The sequence below is a fragment of the Penaeus vannamei genome, chromosome 37 (assembly GCF_042767895.1).
Source record: "Penaeus vannamei isolate JL-2024 chromosome 37, ASM4276789v1, whole genome shotgun sequence".
Classification (NCBI taxonomy): Eukaryota; Metazoa; Arthropoda; class Malacostraca; order Decapoda; family Penaeidae; genus Penaeus; species Penaeus vannamei.
The window spans coordinates 23,475,026-23,498,302 of record NC_091585.1 but is presented as its reverse complement, the minus strand read 5'-3'; the positions used below and the strand labels follow the sequence as shown (position 1 = coordinate 23,498,302).

The 23,277-nt window shown below is 38.8% G+C and overlaps 1 protein-coding gene across 1 annotated transcript; it reads left to right on the top strand.

Annotated features, from left to right (window-relative positions):
- The first annotated feature begins 1,926 nt into the window (after window positions 1-1,926).
- mRpS30 (mitochondrial ribosomal protein S30) lies at window positions 1,927-9,982 on the top strand. Its single transcript, XM_027357839.2, has 9 exons — window positions 1,927-2,409; window positions 4,572-4,692; window positions 5,046-5,170; window positions 6,776-6,948; window positions 7,178-7,345; window positions 8,109-8,259; window positions 8,672-8,819; window positions 8,965-9,149; window positions 9,635-9,982. The coding sequence occupies exons 1-9, from the start codon at window positions 1,952-1,954 to the stop codon at window positions 9,765-9,767; spliced, it is 1,662 nt and encodes a 553-aa protein (XP_027213640.2). The 5' UTR covers window positions 1,927-1,951; the 3' UTR covers window positions 9,768-9,982.
- The last annotated feature ends 13,295 nt before the right edge of the window (window positions 9,983-23,277 follow it).

Sequence of the window (23,277 nt, the reverse complement as noted above, 5' to 3'; positions counted from 1 at the left end):
GAAAGAATGAAGTACATAATATAATTATATATATAACCAGATTATATACAAAATGGTAAGAGCAGCATTAGATTACAGTAATCAAGATTTTGAAAAAAAAAAAGCTTCCAAAATAATGGGGGAGTGAGAAGGGGAAAAAAAATGATATTTGCCATATTTCAAATAAACTTACTTGTGACAAGAAAAAATATCAATATAAATTTCTTCAGGACAGCTTTCATATCCACTTTTTATGGGGGGGGGAGGAAGGTTGGGAAACAGCCAGGACAAATTCCTTAACAATTTTAACAAATTGTTAGAACTTTAAGCTAGGACTAGAGATACATAGATGGGGGGAGAAATTCTTGAGGGTATGGCCCCCACTATCATATTTATGGATAATTTGACTGCTGAAAAAAGCTTATATGAAAACAGGAGAATAAAACCAAAATACCCAATTAAAAAAAACACATGGCAATATGTGGACCATAACAACTGACTAATTTTCTTCATTATTTCTTTCCATTAGTTATAGGAATGGTATTCCTCCTTTTCATAATACTTTTTACAGATACCTTCTATATTGATAAATGTTCACTTATAATCTTTGGTAAGTGGGATTAAATATAGACCATATTTGTTATTCTATATCAAATAGTAACAAGAAGTAATACGAGGTAAATATTTTGTGCACCATGTAAGAAAAAATAAGTTTGTGTGTGCCCATGATGAGAGTAAATATACTGACATATTGTTTGCCTTGCACACTCCTATCTTATATCATGCTCTGACCCAGCTTAATGTTCCCTATGTAGTGTTTCCCTTTCGGTCCCATACATTCTGTTGTCCTGTCCATGCTTTACAATTTAAATACATAGAAAGTATTTATAATCTGTTGAAATCTGGGAACGAGAAGTACTTTACTCTACTTCATTAGACACTGCCATGCTTTGTTACTGTACACTGTCTACAATAATGTTTACCTCTGCTTTTCTGCACCTATTCTTACACCGAACCCCCGCCATTGATATTCTTGCAGAATCCCGCACTTTCTGCTTTGGAAACCTATTCTCCTTCCTCAGACAGTTACATATACTTCACTTGATTTAATGCCTACTTGCTTATTCATAACTTGACCCATTCACTCACCCCCTCCACCGTTACCAATATTTATACCCTTTCCAATACCATCCTATTACTCTATGACTATTGATGTTTAGCATCCAGTCATTAACTCACCCCACCCCCTCTCTTCCCTTTCCCATACTATACTTTCCTATAATTCTACATGACTTCGATGTCCTAGCAATATTTATTTTGCTTTTAACCATTAACCATTTTTTTGCATGCTTTATTCTTCATACATTTTTAGCAGCAGAAACTCTTACTTTCATACTCACACAGTCAAACTCACTTTCACGCTCATTCTTGCATTTACACACACGCTAACACTCACTCTCTCTCACTCACTCACTCACTCACTCACTCACTCACTCACTCACTCACTCACTCACTCACTCACACACACACACACACGCACGCACGCACACACGCACACACACGCACACACACGCACACACACACACACACACACACACACACACACACACACACACACACACACACACACACACACACACATACCCATACCCATACCCATACCCATACCACACACCACAAACACACACACTTGCTTGGTTGCTCACTCACTCCTACACTCAAACACTCACTCAAATATTACGTAAACCATACTAAACTTTAAATAAGCGCGGTATAGTAGATGAGTTTCAATGTATCGATTCTGGCTTCAAATTGCGAAAAAAAAGTTTCCAGACTTCTAGACTTCCACCAATTACAATAATCTTGTCAATAATGCTATTCAATTTACCCCCAAATTACGAACCTAATCTCATTTAAGAAATATGAAAAAAATGTAAACACAATCCTTCCATCACGGGAATCGGACGCGGTCATGGCGGCGGCGAGAATCGTGTGGAGACGAAATTCCTCCACATTTTTGCGTATTTCTCCCATTTCCCGGGACTGGGCACGCCGGAATCACAGCGCAGCCCCACTCGATGAATACACGGACGTGCCCGAATACCCACCCATCCTCGACGTCAGCACAGAAGCGAAGAAAAAGAGGAAAACCGAGGCATGGCACCAGAAGATCACAGACCTACCGACCCTCGAGCAGAAGCTAATGGAGCTCAACATGCCCAAATACTACGGCTATTGGGCATGCAGGCTGTTGGACACGAAACCCACGCTCCAGGGCACGTCCTTTACCCAGTATGCCACCAGGACTCACGTGGTAGAAGGATTACCTGAAGGATACCACGAGAAGGAGGCGGCGGCGACGCTGGCGAAGGAGCTGAAGGGCCCCGTCGAGGACCTGCTTCTGCTCAATTTCCAGGCTTCCTTAAGCAGGTAATGTGTCCTCAGCAGGTTATACGGGTTCAGTAGATGAAGTACCTCAAGCAGGCAAGTGATAGGGAAATATTTCATGCAGGTCGTGTACGCCCAGTAGATTAAGTAACAAGCAAGCAGGTGATACAGAATATTCCTATGTTTTTTAGCGCTGTAATTCCTCATTTGCCTTGAAATAAAAATATCTGCTGCATATCACCGCTCAAAGACAAAATCCACAACACCACAGTTGTAAATATCCATTTGGTTAATGTACGGTATAGGTATGGCTGCTGCGGCCCCATATTTACTGCGAAATGATTAAAATATTTTTTTGTATATCAATACTCAGAGACTAAGCTGCTCATCTTGTTTGCAGCGAAAAGATAAATACTATAGTGACCACTTAACTCATTATTTTGATATGCCTAGTGGTTCATATGTTACTACTTGCTTGTCAAAATGATATTTTGATGATAATCAGTGTCTGCTTTTCCACATGTATGCTTTTAAAATGTTTTTTTAATGTTGTTATACTTCCTTTACATGTTTTAAGGTTTATTTATGCAGTCCTTTACAGTAATCTCCTGTGTTTGTGCATTTTCACGACCAGGACTTTTGACAGCACCAGGAGACTCCATTCTTATACAAGTGCCAGTTTGATATCTGAGCTCATTTAGTGTCCCAAATGTTGAAAAAAGCGAATATAGACAACTATTCAGACAATCAACAGAGTATAAGAAAAGGTCTGCGTTCTCTCTGTATGTGGTGAGCAAATTATTAGGAACAGTTGTTATATTGGTGGTGCACATCTTGTAAATAACCGGGGGGACCAGAGGGCATAGCCCTGACTAGGTGCACATACTATCATGGGGGCCGGAAGTTGGAGCCCCCTGGCTAGGCATGGTATATATACTCAGATGATGAGTTAGGATGATCTATACGAGGAACGCAGGACATTATATTAATTCTGTTTCACCCTGTTTTACTTCATAATTACCCCGGTATACTTCATTTTGTCTTGAAATCAAGCGACTACCCTTTCATCCATATTGACTGGGATTTAGACTCTAGAGGGTGTGTTTCTCTTGGTAACAAATGCCGTCTCTTTTCTACAAGTTTGGATTAAGTAATAATAAAGGGGGCCACAGGGGGGCATGTCCCTCTTGACTGGGGAATAGATAGAAGGTAGGAAAAGTTTAGTTTAGGATTTTGTGTTCACATGATACCCTGATTTCGGGAGGTTGCATCACTCCTGGTAACAAATGCTAAGAGAAGGTTGACCAATCTTTTTCTAAGTCCCTTAACATGTTTACATTGCAATGATAAACACCACTATGGCGGCATAATTCATTCCTACTATCTGTGAAGTAGTTTGTGAAAAGGATTATATTGTAATTATCAATGCCTGCTTTTCTTTATTTATGTATATAATACATTCTTTCATATCTGTTATACTTCTTTAATGTGTTCTAATTGTTGTTTATGTTAATCTGTACAGTAACCAGTAATTTTACATAATACCTTTGCATAACTGATTTCAACGATTTTGTAATTGATGGATAACTCACACACACTACTACTCAAATATATCAAAATTATGCAGTGAACCCCGTCTCCCCCATTAGTGACAATCTTGGCACCAATAGCAACCAATAGCATGGGAGGGCATTAAAGGTACCAACATGTTCTATCATCCTGTGAATATTTAGAAGTTTCATTATTTTCCTGGTAAGGGGTTTGGGGGAGTCACAGGGGGCACATTATCCTGCCTTAGACAATATACTGACTGATTCTGTTTATATTATTCATATTATATATCCTTGGTACCTTTCATGCTCTCCCCTGCTATTAGGGCCAAGAATGTGAGGGGTTTGGACTGGTTTGTTAATTGATCATGAGCAGCCAGGTAGATAGTCTTTATATGTGATAGATCCTAGTCAGACTGCCAAGAGGAGTAGCTGTAATTGCTTGATTCCCTGCTATAATTTCTGGTAGCATGTTTGTAATAGAGGTCAGCATTGTCAAAGACTTAAAATGATTAGTGCATAACATGACTTTTAAGTTTTTAAGGTATTCACTTCAGCAAGGATAATGTCTGTGTTTTTGTAATTAGTATGCATTAGCCTTTATATTGGAATAATTGCTTGTTAACTTGACATTTTTCTCTGAACAATCCCCAGGAGAGACTTCAGTAGTGGACGAGCCTTCGAGAGGCACCAGACACAGAACTTCCTTCTTGGCTTACACAAGATCCTGGCAGCGGCATTAGCACCCACATCTGAGCACATCAAGGATTCTGTGGTAAGATGTTTATCTGTATGTTTTTTTTTTTTTTTTCCCTTTCTTTTTCTTTCTCTTTCTTTTTTTGTTTGATTTTATTTTTGTTTTACTTTTTTATTGTATTTGAGATAGATAGACAGACAAGTATCAGATCTATTTTGTATACTAGTTTTAAGTCTGTACTGTTTTCTCTGCTTGGCATATATATTTTATTTCACTAGTTTCATTCATTTAGTATGATATGAGCAAATAAAGCATATAGTTTTTCATTATTTTATTTATAAGCAGTTTGGAATCATGATCTATAACTAATGAATTATATTTAGATATTTAGTAACAGGTTAATTCTTTTTGTTTAACTTTTATCATTTTAGGTTGATGTAAGACCCAGAGTGGAAGCTTTCTGGTTTCTTGGTGGACTTCAACCGGACAACTTGCTGAAAAAGAAGCGACGAAACTTTAAGCCCATGAAAGACAGGGAGCATGAGCTTATGGAAAGGTTTGTTTGTTAGTTTTCTTCATATGTATTCTTATCATATTTTTTAGAATCGTGATGGTGTAGTAAAATTATTATAAGCTATAATTTCAAAGGATTTACAAATGAGTTATGATATTGATAATTAATCTGATCTGAGAAAGGAAATTGTTACAACCAGGAAATTGTCTTTTCCCTTGGTTTCTTCTCTCAGTCGTCATTTTATTATCTTTATTGATTTTTTCCACTCAGTAGCTACATAATATCAGCAACATGTTGGCCTTAGATTTAGTAGTAAGACATTGATGAAAAGAACTAAAATCAGGTGAACCAAAGATGCTTTTAACAGTATTAGGTTTTGTATGATAAAAAGTCATTGAATGCACTCTTTGGATATGGACTCATTGTTGGAATGTCCATAGATGTTATGGTAACGGACATTCAGTCAGAGCGTTTGAGGATGAAATAAAAGTAGTAACTCCAAGCTTGGTTTATTGTTGTTCCTGTCACTGGATGTGCTCAGATCATAGGTATCATATGTATTATGATAATTTGCACAAAAACTTCAATTGAAATATATGTTACCGCTCTACTATATTCGTAATTACTTAGTTAATTAAGGTGGAGCAGTTACTTCTCGAGAGTACTTTGATCACGTTAGTGATACTTTCCTTCTGTCTATTCTTTAGCTTTCGTTCTAATTCTAGAATATATCAAAGACGCTTGGAATAAACACTCGTGGTGGAATGGATAACGGAACACACTTATTTTCCACGACTTTAATAATATGATAATTCTATAGTTCAGTATTTACACTGGCACAAATTCACATTAGCAATAACTGAGTGAGTGCGAGAGCGACTGGCTACTCACTTGGCCTTATATACATGATTACTGCTGAATGGGGAAGTAGTAAAGAGTCACAATCCCCTTAAAATCTACACTAGATCTTGCCTTAGTAAATAGATAAATCTCTGCATATCAATAACAATATATATAAATATCAATATTGGTAAATATATAACCAAGTTATGATTGTGACAATCACATGAAATATATACTCCAATATTATAAAAGGATTAACATAGTTAGTTACTACCATTCCTGTGACGTGGAAGGCGCCTTATGACTTGTCAACTTGTTTGTCTATGTGGAACTATGGAATACCTATTTTTGTTTCCCTTTGATAGATCTTGAACCTTGCAATATGAACCATGAAGTTTGCGCAATATTATTCTCATACAGCTAGGATGATGGTGGTAAGAACTTTTCATCACACACCAGGCTACAGAAATTATTACTGCCAATATGGCTACTATTGAAGTTATAGAAGTTATCACTGTATGTTTTACCATTGTTTTTCATGCTTTTGAAATGACTTCCTAAACCAAATTTTTTCCTTCTATAAGCTTATATAAAGATATTGTGTATAATCACATTATCATCTATACATACCATTGATATTTATATGAAATAAAAACTGAAGTTTAATTCCTATTCTTACTTTCATAATCTAAAAGAATGCATTACAAATACAGCTGTCATAAAAAATAAAATAAATAAATAACTAAATAAAGATAAAAATGAAAAAAAATAATAATAATAAGATAAAACATTTGTTTTTTTCAGAGCTATGCAAGCAGAGAGTTCTCCCAGCCTCTGTGTCCGAACAAGTTTAGGTCTTCCGGAAGTGGTCTCCCGGGAGGACAGCCTTGCAACAAGTGCGCCAGTACCAGTTGAAAATCTAGATCCACGAGCCTATGGTTTGAAGTTTGAGCACAAACATGCTACAATTGTCACAGGTTTGTCTGGCAATATGATTGTCTTTGAGGAATTTTGATTTTGTTGTACTTTTTAAGTATCGTAATTGTCCTAGGATATTAAGGAAAAAAGAAAAGAAAAGAAACTAAAGACGTTTAGAAAATGAAATAAACAAGACCATCGTTTATCTGTGATGTAGCTTTATATCTTGGAAGCTTCTTGATTTTTAAGATTGTTAGGATTGTCATTATCTCGTCACATTACTTGCAGGATTCTGGCCAGGGGAGACAAAGGAACACAGCCAGCTCTGGTTGCACAGTAGAGAATTTGAAGAAAGATTTGGCATGGAGTTTGGACCTCACAATGTGCACAATGCTTTAATGCAGAAGATGATTGTATCTTCATTTTCTCAGGCGCTTGCACATGCCACATATCAAGGTAAGTTGGTGTGCATAGGTTCCTAGCTGGTGGATAGGGTGGTTAGTGACTGATACTTAAGTGTATGCATAAATACAGGTCATTATAAAGGAGAAATTTTGTTAAAATATTCAGTGGCCTTGTAAGATTACAAGTCATATCACTTGATTCACCACATCCTTTCTGGAGGCCCTGCATCGGCATGTCAGAGGTCACTTAAGTGCTGTTACAAGGCTGTCCTTTTCTCCTGTGTCAAAGATTGCACCCTGAGGAAGGTTCAGTGTCACACGATATTTGCATTTTGAAAGCTTACATACTTGTATCTTTCTCAGTTCTGATATATATTGAATTTCTACTACATTTCAATAAATTCTATATTGAATTATTTGCTATAGTAGGTAAGTTTATTTTGCTAGCATACCTTAATTGATTATTGTCTCGGTGGTTACTTGGCCACAAGCTGAGCCAGCCAGAGATACCACCACTGCCAGCCACATACTCATGAGGCATTCTGGTTCAAGCAAGCAGACTATGTAGTGCTGTTGTGATAAATTTTAAAAATTAATTGCAGATCATATTCTTTCAGTTTCATTCTATAAGATTTGAATAATTATGGATTTTGTATTCAGGGATTTTACTTCTCATTAATGTATGCATTTTCAGGCATAAGTCACAGTTTACAAGGAAGTCAATGCAAAGCTGATTGTTCTTGGATGCCCTCCTTTATTGAGATATTTTGTGAAAAGGCTGCCTGCTGTAATAGATACCTTTTTTATCTTTTCAGGATTTGGCCCAGTGACAGAGCTGACTTACCCAATTGTTCAACAGTCAGCAATATCAGACGGTCAGAAATGGAATTTCAGCTTGTACCAGATGAACACATGTGCACTTCATTCAGAAAAGGCTACTGAAAACCCACATAATAACATTCTATGGTGAGTTAAACAAGCCATTCATGTAGGTGCATTAGTGACTATTAATCAGTGTACATTTTGCTTTTTTTTTTTTTTTTTTTTTTTTTTTTTTATATAGTGCTTATTTCTTCCACATTTCTCATTTGCACTTATTTCTTCTACATTTCCTCCTCTTTTCCCCCTCCTCCTTTCCTCTTTTTTTTTGTTATGTCTTGTCAGAATCTGATTGGTCAATAAAAATCTGACAATTGTTAGTGGTATAGGATGTATTCTAGGTAATACAGTGCTAGTTTATATGTTTTTGAAAGCTTTGAAGATGCAGAATTTTTTAAAAATAATCACGACAGCAAAAAAAGCTTCCTTATGTAATAGGTATGCATGTATTTTTCTTTTCTTTTTCTTTTTCTTTATTACACTTGATTATGTATTTCAGGTTGAGTCCAGAACAAAAGCTCTTTGAGGCTGTCGAAGAGAGTGGAGTGAAGGGGCTTAATGAAGAGGTCCTGACAACTCTCATTGCCATGTACCTGAAAAAGGGCATCGCCAGAGAAAATCCATCGCCCTACCTTGCTCCTTATAAGGTATTCTGGACTTTCTTTCTGTCGTTTGTATTTGTAAGAGATATTAGTAGGGATGATTGAATTTTTTGGCTTCTTCTTGTCTCGAGGAAGGAATTTTTTTGGATTGCACTTTAGATTCTCATGTTTTCCCTCTGCCCCTCTGTAGCACCTAGCTGGCCACAACGCTCCTGAAGAATACCGCGCAGAGTTCCAGGAATACCTCCAGGACTTGCTCTCAGGACGTCCCAGGCATCTGCTCAAACCAGAAATGTACCTATGGGAGAAGATTTACAAGAGGGACAACAACACTAGGCCTTACGAACCTCCTCGTCGGTTCTTTGAGGAACATTTGTAAGTCTGGACAAGAGTAAGAGTATTGATAGGTGGAATGTAATTGGTAAGGCTTCTCCATCAGATAAAGTATAAATGTTAGTGGTCTATTTTTTTTTTCTTCTTCTTCTTCTTCCAGAGAGGAACTGTTGATGAGTTTAAAACATCCATTCCAATTGTAGTTGTGCTTTTTTTCATTCTAAAGGATTAAACCTTTTTTCTACCTTTCTTGTGATGGAGATTGATTTTTGAAATTGTAATGTTGGAATGGAGTTAAGTTTAAGTAAGTTATTGATGATTTTGTCTTTTTTTTTCTCCCCTCTGCTTTCTCACTTTGTTGATATATCTCATTTTTCCTTATGGATGTAAAGTCCTAAACAAGATCAGTAAGCTCTTGTTTCCACATTTTTTTTTTTTTTTAAGAGTAGATCTAAGAAATGAGCAAAAATTATGGTACAATTTTTCTTGAATTCCTGTGCCTCATCTTTTTCTTTTTCTCCTTTCAGCAATCAGAAGAACCCCGAGAAGAGGCGTCTTGATGATTATAGTCCCATCTACATTCCTAAAGCTTGCAGAAAAGATAGGAAAAAGAAATTCAAACCCAGATTAAATACAGAGCACCTTTTTAAGTATGATTGATAGACTGTTTCTGAAAATGAGAGTGGGAAAAAATCATGTAGCTTGACTTTGAGAAATGGGGTCGGCTTTACAAAAAGTGATAGAAATGCAGGTGCATTATTTATTTGTTGACGAATTAGTCATATTGCAACTTAAATTGTTATAGTTGTTATGCCACTGTACAGTTCAGAGCTAGGATGTGAGTGTTCATTTTGTAAATAAATGTTTATAATACATTTTTTATCTTTTATTTATCATGTTTGTCTCATGCCTGTGCTGATATGTAACTGAATGCCTCTAAATAAAAATATATATATCTCTTAATAGGTCAATTTGTTTTGTCTTATCAACTGTAAGTAGGTTCAGTATTTCAGTGAATGATGTTTTAAGTTATTAGCTTAACAATAATTTTAGGCAACTGTTAAAATCAAGAACCAAATTTTTAAGGATGATAATGTTGAACATTGTTTTGGAAAAGGTAGTATACTACATATACTAGCAAAGAAGATGCAGTTTTCAAGAGTAATGAATGATTTTTAAAGATCACACCCCCACAGTCCCTTGTTTGATGTGGAGAGGGGATCTTTCGAAGGAGGAGACTGAGGCCCAATGTACTTTGTACTTTGGTCTTCAGTCCTTGCCTCAATTAATTTTGCATGGTATTCTTTTCTTCTCCTCCTCTCCTTTTCTTTCTCTTCATCCCCTAATTCCGTCCACTCCCCCCCTCCAATCCCTTCCCCGTTTTTATCGTGGGGGGGCTTAGGAGACGGAGACTAAGGTCCAAGGCAGGGGATCTTCCCTGCCTTGTCTTTTCTTCCCCTTTCTTCCTCTTATCTTCCCCAACCCTTCCCCTATCCATTTCCTAAGGTGTAAGAGCCGTGTTGAAAGGATGAATGGCTGACTGTGCCAGTCATGAACGGCCTCAGGAAGCAATGGGTACGGTATTCCTTGGTAAATCACATTTATCTCTTACCCCTTATAGGGACCCTGAGGGTGGATCCTTTTACCTTCCCAACAGCTGTAAGGCTTACCTTTGCCAGTCATAAGCTTGTGCACTATCTACTCTGACTGACCTCAGTTGCAAACCTATTCCTGTCGAACTTCACTCTTAATACTTGTACTGGAACTGTCTGGTTTGTGACGAGAACTGGTCAGACTAAAAACGACTTCCTCGCCTCTCTTACTGAATATGATGCACTATTCCTCCTGGAGGCCAGTGTAATTCCTACACCAATTGTGTTATGCCCTGTCTGACCATAACGACCCTTTCCTCATAAGACCCCCACGACTGGGGGGCAATATCAGAAATGTTGGCATTTTGGCCACCCAGCCAAACTGTCGCTCAACAGCCCGCTGCCCTTTGTGTGCTTGACTGTTTAAATTGTTCTGCTCAGTGAAAGAGAGAAAATGAAAATGAAAAGGAAGGAGGAAAAGAGAGAGAGAGAGAGAGAGAGAGAGAGAGAGAGAGAGAGAGAGAGAGAGAGAGAGAGAGAGAGAGAGAGAGAGAGAGAGAGAGAGAGAGAGAGACAGAGAGACAGAGAGACAGAGAGACAGAGAGACAGAGAGACAGAGAGACAGAGACAGAGAGACAGAGAGACAGAGACATGGATATGTTAGTGTTATAGCAATCCATATTATTAAGTTTGAATTGCGCGCCAAAATATTTTCGTAAGATGCAATGCCTTTTTGGAAAATTAGAATATTAATATTTCATTCAATTTTTCATGAAATTTATTTTGTATTTTAATAATTTCAGTCACAGAATATACATAATAGAGAAACAAACTCCCAATAACTTGTACGTGCTAAAGATAAAAAGCTCTTCTTTTGAAAGATGTATAGAGAAAGTAACACCATGTTGAGAATGGCGGTCCGGTTCGTTTTCTGATGGAAAGTACACAAGAAACCGCTATTTTGCGGGACTGTAAAGAGGTGCACCTTCCTCAAAATCAACTAATGGTATTGGGAGACTGCCACAATTATGAAGTGATATATCCATCTATCAATCTGGTAAGAATCTAATAGTATCGATTTTCAAAACATTTGTTTGTCATACGATGAAGTGTAAACATGTGTTTTGGATATTTCTTTTTTGGTGTTTTCTTTTGTATTGAATATTGTATTTTCTTGCTCTGCGCGGAATAACCATTACATATGGTTATTCTACGGATTGAAATTTGACCAATACATGAGTCGCAGACAACCTGGCATTCCTTAATCTGCAGTCCACCGAGCACATGGTCAAGGCCAGAACAGATATAAAGAGAAAAAGAGAGGGGGAAGGAGAGAGAGAGGGAGGGAGAGAAGGAGAGAGAGAAAGAGAGGAGAAAGAAAAATAGAGAGGGGGGATGTTAGGAGAGAGATAGAGAGTAATAATGATAAAAATCATAGGAAAGAAAGAGGTGGAAGTGAGAAAGAGACTCGTCAGCAGATCCAGGGAGGAATAAGAGCCAAAGAAACCAGAGCCTCCCGCGTGCTCACACTGCAAACGGCAAGAACACAACGAACTGAGACTTTTGCAAGGCAAGAGGTCACGCTCTAGACAGTTGCAGGTGGAAGGCTTCGGCAGATAAGGCTTAACTGCTCGAAAGAGAGCTTGAGGACTTTCTTGTCAGAATATCGAAGCTCTCAAACACAAAACGGTAGTTCACCCTCAGCCTCTACTACCATCTCCGCCACTTCAACAGCGACACTTCTTTCCACCCCCACACTGGGCCGCTCATCATCTCGCTGTTCCATCTTGGTCACATCGGTATAAAAGGTATGAATGAGAATGGATATCTTCACAATACAAGAAATATATTTGGCCGGTTTCGATTCTACCTTCGTCGTATTTCTGACGGAGATAGAATTGAAACCGGTCAAATATATCTTGCATTGTGAAGATATCCATTCTCATTCATACCTTTTATACATTTGTCAACATGAATACGGTTCATTGGTCACATCCTAACTTTAATAGCCACCAGTGTATTAGATGGCATCATTGATTCATACCCCTCAAAATAACAGCCACATACACCTCTCAGTTCTGTCTGCTATGTCAGAGGCCTCCGAACCAATATTGATGAGATGACTCACTATTAGTGCCGACATAATAGTGGCTACTGAATGCAGCCACTTGGGGGGCAAGCCAGCCCAACTGAGTGCCGGTCACAAGCCCGGATAAATGCAGAGTGTTGCTGGACGGGAAGGGCATCCGCGGCGTAAAATAAAAACCGCTCCAAACCAACATGACAGAAGCTGAAAGAATATTGGCCCTCAGTCCCCGGCAGCCCTTAAATGGGCAGAGGGTGCTAAGAATATCCGGTTTTGCAGGGAGAGGTGAAATGCCTAACTCCACTCAAATTCAAGCCGTTAAAGTCGGCAGCCTTAATGTTGGCACAATGTCAGGAAAGGGGAGGGAGGTTGTGGATCTCATGGAGAGAAGAAAGTTGGAGGTACTTTGCCTACAGGAAACACGATGGAGGGGGAATAAGGCCCGAGAGCTGGGGAGAGGCTTTAAGCTTTTCTACAGTGGAGCAGATGGAAGAGGAAGGAATGGAGTTGGAATAATCCTGAGTCCCAATCATAAAGAAAACGTCATCAGTGTCTGGAGAAAGAATGACCGAATAATGTTGATTAAACTAATTATCGGAAATACAGTCATTAATATAATGAGTGTATATGCACCACAAGTAGGCTGCGATGATGAAGAGAAAGACAAATTTTGGCAAGACCTAGATAGTATGTGCACAGAGATACCGGATGTTGAAACAGCCTTGATTGCTGGCGATTTCAATGGTCACGTGGGAGAGAGAAACTTGGCAATAGAGCGTGTCCATGGTAGATATGGGAGCGGGGCTGTAAATCCCAACGGAGAACGGCTAATTGACTTCGCAGTGGCATACGATCTGGCTATATTGAACACGTTCTTCAAAAAGAAGGATTACAATACATATGAAAGTGGAGGACAGGAAACACAATTGGACTACATATTATACAAGAGAAGTAAAATGAGTGAAGTCAGAAATTTTAAGGTAATTAAGGGAGAAACAGCTGCCAAACAACATCACCTGATTATTGGGGAGTTTAACATTAAAAGAGGGAGGAAAGGAAAGAAAAGGGCAATACCTAAGATTAAGTGGTGGAATTTGAAAGACGAAGACCAGAGAAGTTTGTTCAGGGAGAGAGTGCTGGAGCAGATAGAGTTGAGAGAGGGAGTTGAAGAGTGGTGGAATTTGAATGCTTCAATGATCCGACAAGCTGCAGAGGAAATATTGGGGATGACATCTGGTAAAGGACCACCCAATGACAAGGAAACTTGGTGGTGGAAGGAAGAAATATCGGAAACTATAAAGCAGAAGAAGATTACAAGGAAGGAATATTACAAAAACAGAAATGAGGAAAATGAAGAAAGGCTTAAAACAGCGAACAAAGCAGCAAAGAAAGCAGTGGCAGTAGCTAAAGCTGAGGCAAGGGAAGAAATGTATCAAGAACTCGATACAAGAGGAGGACAGAAAAAGATTTATAGAATAGCAAAGGCCAGAGACAAGAGTACGAAAGATCAGACACATATCAGGCATATGAAGGATACAGAAGGAAATGTTTTGTATGATGATGATGCTATAAAAAGGAGATGGAAGGAATATTTTGAAAACTTAATGAATGTAGAGAACCCAAGAGTGGAAACAGGAGCAGGCTTACCAACAGAGAGGAGGACTGATAACATATCACGTAGAGAAGTGGAAAAGGCGCTGAGATTAATGAAATCAAACAAAGCTGTTGGACCGGATAACATCCCGATAGAAGCATGGAAAAGCCTTGGGGAGGCTGCTGTAGATGTTTTGTGGGACCTTTTAAATAAAATATATGAGCAAGAGAAAATTCCATCGGAGTGGAGGAAGAGCACTATTGTGCCCATATATAAACAGAAGGGTAACATCCAGGACTGCACTAACTACAGGGGAATTAAATTGATCTCACATACAATGAAGCTTTGGGAAAGAACTATTGGAATGAGGATCGAGGCTGAAACGGTCATCAGTGAGAACCAGTTTGGATTTGTTAAGGGAAGACAGACATCAGATGCTATTTTTGCCTTAAGACAGACAATGGAAAAGTACAGGGAGAAACAGAAGGGACTGCACATGGCTTTCATTGACCTCGAGAAGGCGTATGATCGTGTACCGAGGTCAGAGGTATGGAGGTGCATGAGAGAAAAGGGAGTGAGCGAGAAGTATGTAAGATTGGTTCAAGATATGTATAGAGATGTAACATCACAAGTTAGTAGTTGCGTCGGAATAACGGATGAATTTAACATCAAAGTAGGACTCCACCAGGGCTCTACTCTCAGTCCGTATATATTCGACCTTATAATGGACGTTCTAAGCGAAGGGATTCAAGAGGAGGCACCCTGGACAATGTTATTTGCAGATGACATTGTCTTGGTGTGTAAAACAAAAGAATCATTGAGAGAGAAACTTTCGCAATGGAAGAGGGCTTTGGAGGACCGAGGCTTGAAGATAAGCAGAACAAAGTCTGAGTACCTCTCATTTAATAATTTTGAGGAGGAAAATGGGGTGGAAATGGATGACGAGATCATTAAGAGGGTCCCAGCTTTTAAATATCTAGGCTCACATGTGACAGAGGACGGTGAACTGGATGTAGAAGTAAATCAACGCATTCAGTCAGGGTGGCAGGCATGGAGAAGGTTTTCAGGAGTACTCTGCGACAAGAAGATCAGCGCAAGACTCAAAGGGAAGGTTTACAAAACAGCTGTGAGACCTGCTATCCTTTATGGGAGCGAGACATGGCCAATTAAGAGGGTGCATGAAAAGAAGGTGAATGTAGCAGAGATGAGGATGTTAAGGTGGATGTGTGGTGTCACGAGGAAGGATAAGATCAGGAATGACTACATCAAAGGTACAGTCAAGGTCACAGAAGTGAGTGCAAAGATGCAAGAAAAAAGGATTAACTGGTATGGGCATGTCATCAGAAGTGAAGAAGGCTATATTGGAAACCAAGTTATGGAAATGCACGTGGATGGACGTAGAAGGAGAGGTAGACCCAAATTAAGTTGGAGGGAAAGGCTAAAAGAAGATCTGGAAGACAAGGGACTCAGAAAGGAAGATGCAATGGACAGAGCAAGATGGAAGAAGCTAGCGAGGAACAGTGACCCCATATAGAAATGGGAATAAGCTGAAGAAAAAGAAGAAAGAAGAAGAAGAATAGTGGCTACTGAAACCTTCCTTAATGTAGAGGTAAAACCTACTTTTGGTAAGATACGAGGCTACTCGCAGTGGCAAAGAAGAGACAGGACATGAAAGAACTTTGGAGGTGTGACTGTATGCTACAAATAAAATCTACTAATTCAATTGCTAACAGTTGACATACCAGACTGACTGGAGGCTATCTTTTTGAAGGTCAAATGTCAAACGAGTCCCTGCTACTTTGCGCTCATTACAGGCCACAGTGGCAAGGCAGGACTTCGATAGATTTCCAACGGAACACTTAGACATCCTTCAGGCTCGCAACAACTTTCAGCACCTCTTAATAGTTGGGGACCTTAATCACCATCTCAGTCAGTCAGTATACGAGGAGCTCTCAGTTCACGGGCTGACAGATTACGTGGATTTCCCGACGCACATCCTTGGTAGATCTCTAGATTCTTCACGAATATACATCACAAAACCAAAAGATCAAGCCTGGTTTGGCTACAGATGCTATCAAGCGTCCAAAAATGAATATAGATTGTGGCAAATGTACAAAGCTAATCCCACAAGACATAATTAAAAAAATGTACAAAAATGCTTGCAAAGACATGAAAGGCACATGCAAATGGGTCAGCAACAGATGTCAAGAGGAAACGAAAAGAAATCTATCAACTATGAGAGCAGGCAGCAAGGAGTGGCGGTCTCTCATCAAGGAGCACCAAGGGGAAACCCGGGAATCCACAATACCTCCACTAACCAAGCCCGATGGAACAACTGCTTCAGGTAATCGGGAAAAAAACTGACCTTCTGGGAATCTTTTTTAGTCGTAAAATAACAGTGCCAGATGCCAACAGAACACCTCTAGAGATACCCTCAATATGCTATGAACAACTCCCTGGCCTTCAAATCTGCCACAGTAGAACAAAAGAGATCTTTTTAGAACTTAAGCACAAAGAATGCATCAGGATCAGATGACATCAGCCCACACGTGCTCCGCAGCTGAGTTATCCCACCCGTTATCATCCATCTTCCAGTCATGTATCGAAGAAAGCTGCTAGCCCACCATCTGGAAAGAAGCAAGAGTGATTCCCCTGCATAAGAAGCAATCAAAAGCAAATCCAAACAAAAGTCCATCTCCCTCCTGCCATGCATCAAGATATTTGAGATCATTGCCGAACAGCTCATGGAACACTCGGAAAACCACAATCTTGTTTCCAACAGGCAGTTTTCTCAGCCAGATCGACTGCTGACATACTACTGCTGAGTAAAAATTGGCAGGATGCTCTAGTAATCGCCCTCGACATCGCCGGCGCCTTCGACCGAGTGTGGCACCGAGGGCTCCTCGCGAAACTACAAGCAAGGGGCATAAGCAGCAACCTCTTGCGGCTCTTTGGTGAGCACTGCAAGTAGTCATCGGTGGCGAGTCATCCCACAAGTACTCGATACAGGCGTCGGTACCACAGGGATCTGTACTTGGCCTAATCCCGTATAGTACATCTACTTTAATGATATGCTTAGGGGACATCCCGAAATCTAATCGTATGCTGATGACTGCACACTTTCTATTTCGTACCTGCGTAAGGATCATAACACTGTAGTAATGGATATGAATTCGAAGTTACAAGCAAGCCACGACTAGGGATCACAATGGTAAGTATGTTTTGCTACCAACAAGACCCACGCAATGGTTATATCCCGCTCTCTAGCTGCATCAGACGTCAAGAAGGACAAGATCTTAATGAACAACACCGCCCTTCCACTCGAGGACTTTATTTCAATCCTTGGTGTGGACATAGACAACGAGCTCAGATTTAACAGACACGTCAGCAGTATCTGTAAAACAGCTTCAATGAAGGTGACAGCTTGTATCTCTCACTTCCTGGATCCTCAAGGAATTCTCGCGATGTACAAGTCCCAGATCAGACCACAAATCTGGTTATTGTTTACAAAAAACTTCGTTGGGTTTTCAAATAAGCTCCTTTGGATAGGTAACTTTTAACCCGCAAAAATAAACCTGTATATTCTAAATGAACTGGTTTCAACCTATACATATCTATATAATGATTATAAATAAACAGAGAACGAGAGAGAGAGGGGGGAAGAGAATGAGAGAGAGAGACATACACACACACACAGAAGGAGAGAGAGGGGGGGGGGTGGAGAGAGAGAGAGAGAGAAAGAGGGAGAAGGAGAAGGAGAGAGAGAGAGAAGGGGGGGATGGTGAAGAGAGAGAGGGGAGAAGAAGAGAGAGAGGAGGGGGAAGGAGAGAAACGGGGACGGAGAGAGAGAGAAGGAGAAGAAGGGAGGAAGAGAGAAAGAGAGGGTAGATATATGAAGTGCCATTAATATATAAAATGTATGTAAACCATGTATATAATTCACATATATATTACCCATACCGACTGTACTCATGCCTCCTCGATTATACAGCATAAGAGGCTTTCATAACTTTTTATTGCACAAAGTATAACGTGGCATCCGTGTTTTTCTTTTTCTGACTCACGCATGCGCACGGCACGCATCGTTAGAGGTCCCGAGCAAGGTGGCGTGGAAGGACGCATCCTTTTCTCTCGCTGGCGTGCCTGCTCTCTGCATCAGCCAGTAAACCCAGTGGTTGAAAGAACCTACAGTGTTTACTTCCACCTCTATAGGGGCAGTGTTTGGAGGACTTACAGGGGGAGGGGGGAGAAGAGACAGACAGAGAGAGGTGGGGAGGGAGGTAGGAGAGAGAGAGAAAGAGAGAGAGAGAGAGAGAGAGAGAGAGAGAGAGAGAGAGAGAGAGAGAGAGAGAGAGAGAGAGAGAGAGAGAGAGAGAGAGAGAGAGAGGTGGAAGAGCAGAGAGAGGTGGAAGAGAGAGAGAGAGAGGTGGAAGAGAGAGAGGGGGGGGGGGAGAAGGAAGAAGGAATAGAGAGAGAGGGCGAGAAAGGGGAGGGGGGAGGAGAGAGAGAGGAGAGAGGCCAAAAAATATTGATATGTAATAGGGGAAAATGTGTAGGAAATGTGTTTATGGATAGATGTGACAACAAACTAAAGCTGACACTGAGGGATATTATATCGAAATTCATATTGCTCAAATAAACGTGGTCATATTTTATTTATTTATTTGACATATAATATCATTTTCTATTTTGTGGTTTGGCTGTTCCTTATCATATTGTTTATTAGATTCGGTTGTTTAAGATAACAGTTCGAAGATGTATTGTGGAAAATATCTAGACTTCACCATCACAACAACGCTCTTTTATGAACTGCTGTTAGTGAATCGACGCATTGCTACTCCGAAATTACACGCATTCTCCCTATATTCAAACATATTTCCAAAAATCCACTCTGAAATTCCACGTTACGCGTATTTTTACATATAACATATTGCAAAAATCTCATACCTTACTAGAGCATCACGCAATATTTCAAGTTGAAATGATCGTTGCAGGGAATTTGCCAGCGTGATGCAACGAAAACAACACCCAAAGTTAGGTCGTTTTCTCCGTGAGTGCCTGAGTGGGTTCGCTTTTCAACCGAGACCGAGTCATAAACAGAATACCACCAAGCTGAGAGAGACTGAGTTTAATGCGTGCAGAGCAGTGAACACCATTATGAACATTTTAATTTGATTCTCAAGAGTAGTGACTATTAGTTTTGATTCTCTGGGAAATATGAAGAATCACATGAAGCTTACTTTTGCGGAGGGGGGGGGTAAGCTTTCAAATTGAATGAACTGTTTATTCGTGAATACTGCAATTCAGAATGTATCGACATTATTATAGTATTTTATTAATTACAGTAGTCCCTTGAGGTAGTAATTGATATACAGGATCATTCTTAATATATGAATCTTCCTTGGCCACTTTGCTTTCAATGTTGATAATGATTTAGGCAATGAAAATCCCATTTAATAACCACAATGGCAGAACTTTGCACGAGAGAGTCACTCTATAAATACTATTGTCATGGTAATAATTCAAAGTTCATCAACATTCTCGGAATATTGGGTATAGTTCACCCGCCAGCACCACCACTACGCAGCATGCCTCGCAAAGACTCGTATAGTATCATCATATTATTCCATCCGTTTAATTAAACTTGAAGAGTAAATAACACAGCTTAGTTGCGGCTTTGAAGTTGTGTAATATTTCTATTAATATGTATCACGGCAATGAGGTTTACCCAAAGTATGTATAAAGGGGAGTTCATTATGAAGTAATGTATAATGGCTATTTCTATGTATGTTATTAAGATACTGTCTCGGGGCTTTATGTTTAATCTAGCTTAGGGTTCCCACTAATGCAGTTAAACTCTAGTTGAATGTCAGATGGCAATATCTCTCAACATAATTCCAACATCATTTTCTCTTTATTTATGCCAAATAAAACAAAACTCCTATATATATGCATTACTTTACATATGCAAACGTTGTAAATACAATGATGTGCAAGAAGAATAACAAATAAATATATAATTATACAAGTAAATCCATTTTATACTCTTATCTCTGTCCTAATTTCCTCTTCTTTCAGTCACTCTCTACTAAATAATGGAGGACTGTTATTAAACATAGACGTATTGGAAACTAGCACAATACCCGATTCCATCATTTTAAGTACCATTTTTTTTTACTAGACTATTCGCATTTTATTTTAAGGAGCATTTCCATTGTGGCGTATTCTACTGTATATTTTGTTGTTTGCATAAGCATTAACAGAGTAAAATAAATTTTTTGCTCTTAGTTCAACATGGATGCAGGGTTAGTCGTGCGTTCTTCCAATATATTTTATATAGAACGGTGTCTGAATAGCTTGCTGGAAGAGTAAGGCAGAAAAAAGAATCTTCTAGCCCATTTTCTCTCCTCCTCTCCCTCTCCCTTTCTCCATCTGTCTGTTTGTCTCTGTCTCCCTCTCTTTACCTTTCTTTCTCCGTTTTTTGTTTCTTTTTTTTACACCTCTCTTTTTCTCCCCGTCTCTTTCCCTTCTTTTCCCCCTCTTCCTCTGCTTCTTTCCCTTTTCTTCTTCCTCTTCCTCTGCCGCCCCCTGGTCAAATCATAGATTCAGATACAATTTCAGTATCAATTCCAAAATAGGATCGATAGATGTATTACGAATAGAATCTAATCCCGTTGTAAAGAATTCATCCGAGGAACCGAATGGCAGTAGTCATTACTGGTAAAAAAAAGTTGTCTATGAAAATAGAAAATAAAAGAGTAACGGCGTTATTCCGGGGATAAAAAGGCCTAGATTAGCGACGTAGTTTCATGAATTTTAATTCTGAAAAAATGAAATGGAAGCCAAGGTCAATTAGATGATTAGGTTAGCGATGTCATTTAGTCATGATAAAAATGCACCCCCCGAAAATTAATTTCATCTGTTCTATCTATTTTTACAACTCTAGGGAAGAATCCTTGAATATTTTCATATTATTTCTTCAAAGAGGGATTCCTTATCTGGCCCTTCGTGCTGAGATGACTTGCGTCTCTACTTTGCTTCCGACAACACTCCTTATTTCCCTCGTTTGTTGATTCGTAAACGGCAAACTGATCTGACATTTCGGAAAAAAAACATGAAAGATTGTTGAAATGTAAGGCAAAAAAAGACGTCTTTTGTTTTCTGTGTTCTTTTAGAGTCAGGTATGAAATGTGTAATTTAAAATCAGAAAAGACAGTTATAATAGGGAACGCGCTGCACTACATTTATGCGCCTCCTTGTGATGTCGCATTAGACGACAGTCTTTTAGAATTTTAAGGCAACATAACTATATCAGTGTCTTGAAGTGTTTATTTCTCTTTTCCTTTGTTAACCAAATTACACATAGGTTTCAGGTAGCAGTAATATACTGAATTCATTTTGCACTTATATTTACAGTGTAATTTAACTGTATCACTACATTTTTCCGAAGTGCCATGGTTAAATACCCAATGCTAATACTACAGCAGTATTTCCTTTGTCATATTAGTATACAAATTCTTTACTTCCGGTTCTGTTACTTATTTTCAATTGTCTTTTATGGTGACTTACATTCACCCATGCTTTTTATCCCCTTGACCTTTCTCAGATCTTATTCCGTTTTCAGATTTCCGGTTTTATACTCAAAACTAAAAAAAAAAAAAGATTAATCTCGTCAACAGTTCACTTCAGAATACCTTAGTTGCTGATTTTTTAATGTTATTTATCTTTGTACGTGGATACTTAGTTTTCAACAATCATTTTTCAAACCCAATTCTAAATAGATTTGATAACAAAGATTGAATTTGATTATTATAAGGTTGTAGATGGTGATGAGGATATTTCTATTTATTGAATATTTTCTGCCGTGTCGACATCTAAGGTCATTAGCAGCGAATTCGATATATAACGGTATGGTAAGGTTTGGGGGCGTCTGGAGGATAAAACTAGTTCTCAGTGTATATGCAGAATATGTGTGTGTGTGTGTGTGTGTGTGTGTGTGTGTGTGTGTGTGTGTGTGTGTCCGTGTGTGTGTGTGTGTGTGTGTGTGTGTGTGTGTGTGTGTGTGTGTGTGTGTGTGTGTGTGTGTGTGTGTGTGTGTGTGTGTGTGTGTGTGTGTGTGTGTGTGTGTGTGTCTGTCTGTGTGTGTCTGTGTGTGTGTGTGTGTCTGTGTGTGTGTGTCTGTGTGTATGTGAGCATATGTATCAGGAAATTTTTAAAGAGAACTTGAATAAGTAATCATAATTTCCAGCATCATCACTTTTTTCCTACTTTGTTTGTGATGTTTCGATATACATTCTCGATGGATAAAAAAAAAAGTTTAAAGGCAGGCATAAACACTTCATTTCAACCGATCTCACCGTAATTAACGATCTAGATTTATTAATTACAGTGATGCTATCCCATTCCTAACAGCCAGCTCTAATGAAATGTAAATTCTTGCTTTCCATTAATCCTCTCAATTCTTGAAAACCTATTTAATATTTTGTGTTAGTCCCACGTATTTCATATGTTTATAAATAAATCAAGAATCTATTATATAAGCATATATATGTTCTATCAAATCAAAACACTATCTTCCTAAAGTATACTGGCTGTCTGAATCAATATGATAATACCTCAAAACTTGTTTTCATAAGCCTAGAATTCTGATTGAATAAAATCTTAGTTATGTATAGTGTGTGGCTATTTTAATTGTCTAAGACGCAATAGTCAGCCGTCTGTGCTAATTATTTGTTTCAAAGACATTTCACTTAGATTCTTAAGGGTTTTGTGAAAGAAGTAAAATTTGTGAAGAACACTATATGTAAGTTCCCCCCTTAATGTTTAGATTTTCCTTTTTGTTTCTGTCTATGCTAATAACTTTACAAATATGTTACACAGGTAGACAAGGAAATGCAA

What these genes read in the sequence shown, in the direction of transcription:
- mRpS30 (XM_027357839.2), top strand. Translation starts at nt 1,952, where the DNA reads ATGGCGGCGGCGAGAATCGTGTGGAGACGAAATTCCTCCACATTTTTG. An exon ending in AGCACATCAAGGATTCTGTG is followed by an intron (nt 4,693 to 5,045) that starts GTAAGATGTTTA and finishes TTATCATTTTAG; the next exon opens with GTTGATGTAAGACCCAGAGT. An exon ending in GAGCATGAGCTTATGGAAAG is followed by an intron (nt 5,171 to 6,775) that starts GTTTGTTTGTTA and finishes TGTTTTTTTCAG; the next exon opens with AGCTATGCAAGCAGAGAGTT.